General features: G+C 43.3%; 1 protein-coding gene across 2 annotated transcripts in view; it reads right to left on the reverse strand.

Moving 5' to 3' along the window:
• The window catches only part of LOC308309193 (ankyrin repeat and sterile alpha motif domain-containing protein 1B-like), a gene marked incomplete at its 5' end in the record, with an annotated part of 162,184 nt that overhangs the window by 44,104 nt on the left and 115,580 nt on the right, over positions 1–2,500 (reverse strand). For both annotated transcript variants that reach the window (XM_080754684.1, XM_080754683.1), the window contains one exon: positions 1–35. This exon is cut by the window's left edge and continues 91 nt beyond it. In XM_080754684.1, coding sequence (XP_080610810.1) covers positions 1–35 — 35 coding nt within the window. The remainder of the gene's footprint in view (positions 36–2,500) is intronic.

Below are 2,500 nucleotides of genomic sequence, written 5' to 3' on the forward strand. Positions count from 1 at the left end.
GGGCGCAACGTGATTGGCTCACACCACTCCCCCTGCTGGTGCCGCAGCCAATCAGCATTCACCAACAGAGAAAAGAGAGAGAAAAAAAGAGAAAAGCACAGAATCACACAGGAGCATCACCATATTTGGGCCTAATGTCACAAGAGCATCACCATATTTGGGCCTAATGTCACAAGAGCATCACCATATTTGGGCCTAATGTCACAAGAGCATCACCATATTTGGGCCTAATGTCACAAGAAGGAAAGTCAAGAAGTATTAAGTCTAAAGTGTTGCTTCTCCATAAAAAAGAAATAAAGGTGATGATGATGATGATGAATAATCTTGGACCATGAATCACACGATAGTCCACAACTTTTTGGACACTCCCCCTAAAATCACGCAAAGCGGTACACAGTATCTCTAAAGTCTGTCCCATTTCCCATATTCCCACCCGATTGGCTACCATTGCCTCCTAAAGTTTGTGTATGCGACCTGACGGTCGCTTGTCTCCCGATTAGGGAGACGGTCGCTTGTCTCCCGATTAGGGAGTCTTACTGGTATCAAATCCAGGTGGGTTTATTTCTTTTCACAGAGTTGTGAAGCTGAACTAGAGAAGGGGGTGCTTGATTGTCTCTCAAATCCTATTCCCCGTTCTGATTGCAAGTAACAGGTGTGTTCAGGGACGTGCTGGCCATTGTGAAGCGGGACAACTCCCGAGCAGCCGGTTCATTCCATTTTGGGGGCTGGGCGGCCAACAAAGTAAATCGTCACTGTCGGGCAGAAACCTTGTATCTCCAAGTTTCAAATTGATACATTTTTTTTTCGCAAAGCAAAGCCCTGCTTCATCATACAAGGCCGTTGCACAAAAGTAGTGAAAACAGCAGATCTACAACCACACAACGCCTCGCGATGCAAGGCGTTGTGTGCTTGTAGATCGGCTGTTTTCACTAGTTTAAATCATTTTTAAATGTGATACACCATGAAATTTCACTTTTCCTATTTTAAAACCTTTTTTTGGGGTCCCACTAGCACCTAACCTGACTTTCGCCAGATGGTTTGCAGCATTGCGTATGCCTGCATAACGCTCTGCTTCTACCATCTGGACTCGGTCCAGCACAACCGATGTAAGGGGCGGGCCATTTTTTAAAATTCTAAAACAGGTGATTGGATATGGCCGTGCCAACTCCAACGACTCATATTGGCCTGTCTGCATGACGTTGCACCCAGAATCCGCCTCCTGGGTTTCCACGTGGTCTGCAATCAGACTCTATTGGCTCAGAGCCGCTCAGAGCCCGCCCATAGCTGCCGCTGATTGGTCCGGCCAGGGACATTCCGAAGGGAACCCCTCCTCCGCAAGTGAACCCAGATGGTAAAGCAATGCATAAGCAATGCTGCCACCATCTGGCGAAAGTCAGGTAAAATAGCACCTTCTATCCTCACAAAGTCCCATTTCTGACCGTTGTGTCTTTCTCTGGTTTTAAGAAGGCTAAGGTTAAAAGTATCCCACGGGTTCTCAAAACAGGCTATCCAGATTTGCTGCCGATTGTGACGTCATCTGCGATTGTGACGTCATCATAAATAAATAAAAAATCAAAAAAACTTTTTTTTTCAAAAAAAACTTTTTTTTCAAAAAAAGGGGAGTTTGGGGGGGTTGGCGCAGTTCAGGCCAAAGGTGGTACTGCAGCTGAAATGCTCTGAGAGCCATTCAAAAATGAGAGAGGCTCTCTATTCAGGAGTGGTAATTTAGCCTCAAATCTTTTGAAAAACGTTTTTGGGACATAAACAATATGACATAAATACTTTTTAAATGCATGGTGTATCACCTTTAAAATGATAAATACAAAACAAACGGTTTTGGACATACAAGGTTTCCACCTGACAACGACGAAATATAACTGTACAGTAATTGGCCCACTGGCTTGTCACTTGTCATGATCTGAAATGGCAAATCTTTGAGTAGCAGCAGCAGCGCTATAGATAGATCTAATGAGGGCCTCTACAACTCTTTTTCCCGGGCTGAATCAGGGGCCCAGCATGTCCCTGGGTGTGTTGTTTCCGCAGCCTGGCCGGGAACAACTTTCTTGTAGCTGGGAACTTTCTAGAGCTTGTAGTGAATTATTAGTGAAATAGAACAGTTTTAATTGGGACTTGTCTTGGTACTTTTGGTACTTTATGTTGCCATAACGGCTGAGAGGGTTGGAGACACTCGGTTAGGAATGGGTATCGTTCACCTTTGAATATATACGATACTTTTTTTGATACCTGGGAATCGATACGATACCTTTTTCGATACCATTTTCGATACTTTTTATTTATTATTATTATTATTATTATTATTTGCCTTTTTCTATGGGCTATTTTACACACCACAATAGGTTAATAAGCCAGTTATTCAGCCATTTTAGTATAGACGTTGGAGAATCATCATGATTATAAACATTATAGGCTAGTGTCGGCTATTTTCACAGTAGGTTAACAATTGTGCTGCCATTTTAAACATAGCTCTAGTAAGCAGCTG

The sequence above is a fragment of the Nannobrachium achirus genome (genome assembly GCF_963921795.1).
Source record: "Nannobrachium achirus genome assembly, chromosome: 23".
Taxonomy (NCBI): Eukaryota; Metazoa; Chordata; class Actinopteri; order Myctophiformes; family Myctophidae; genus Nannobrachium; species Nannobrachium achirus.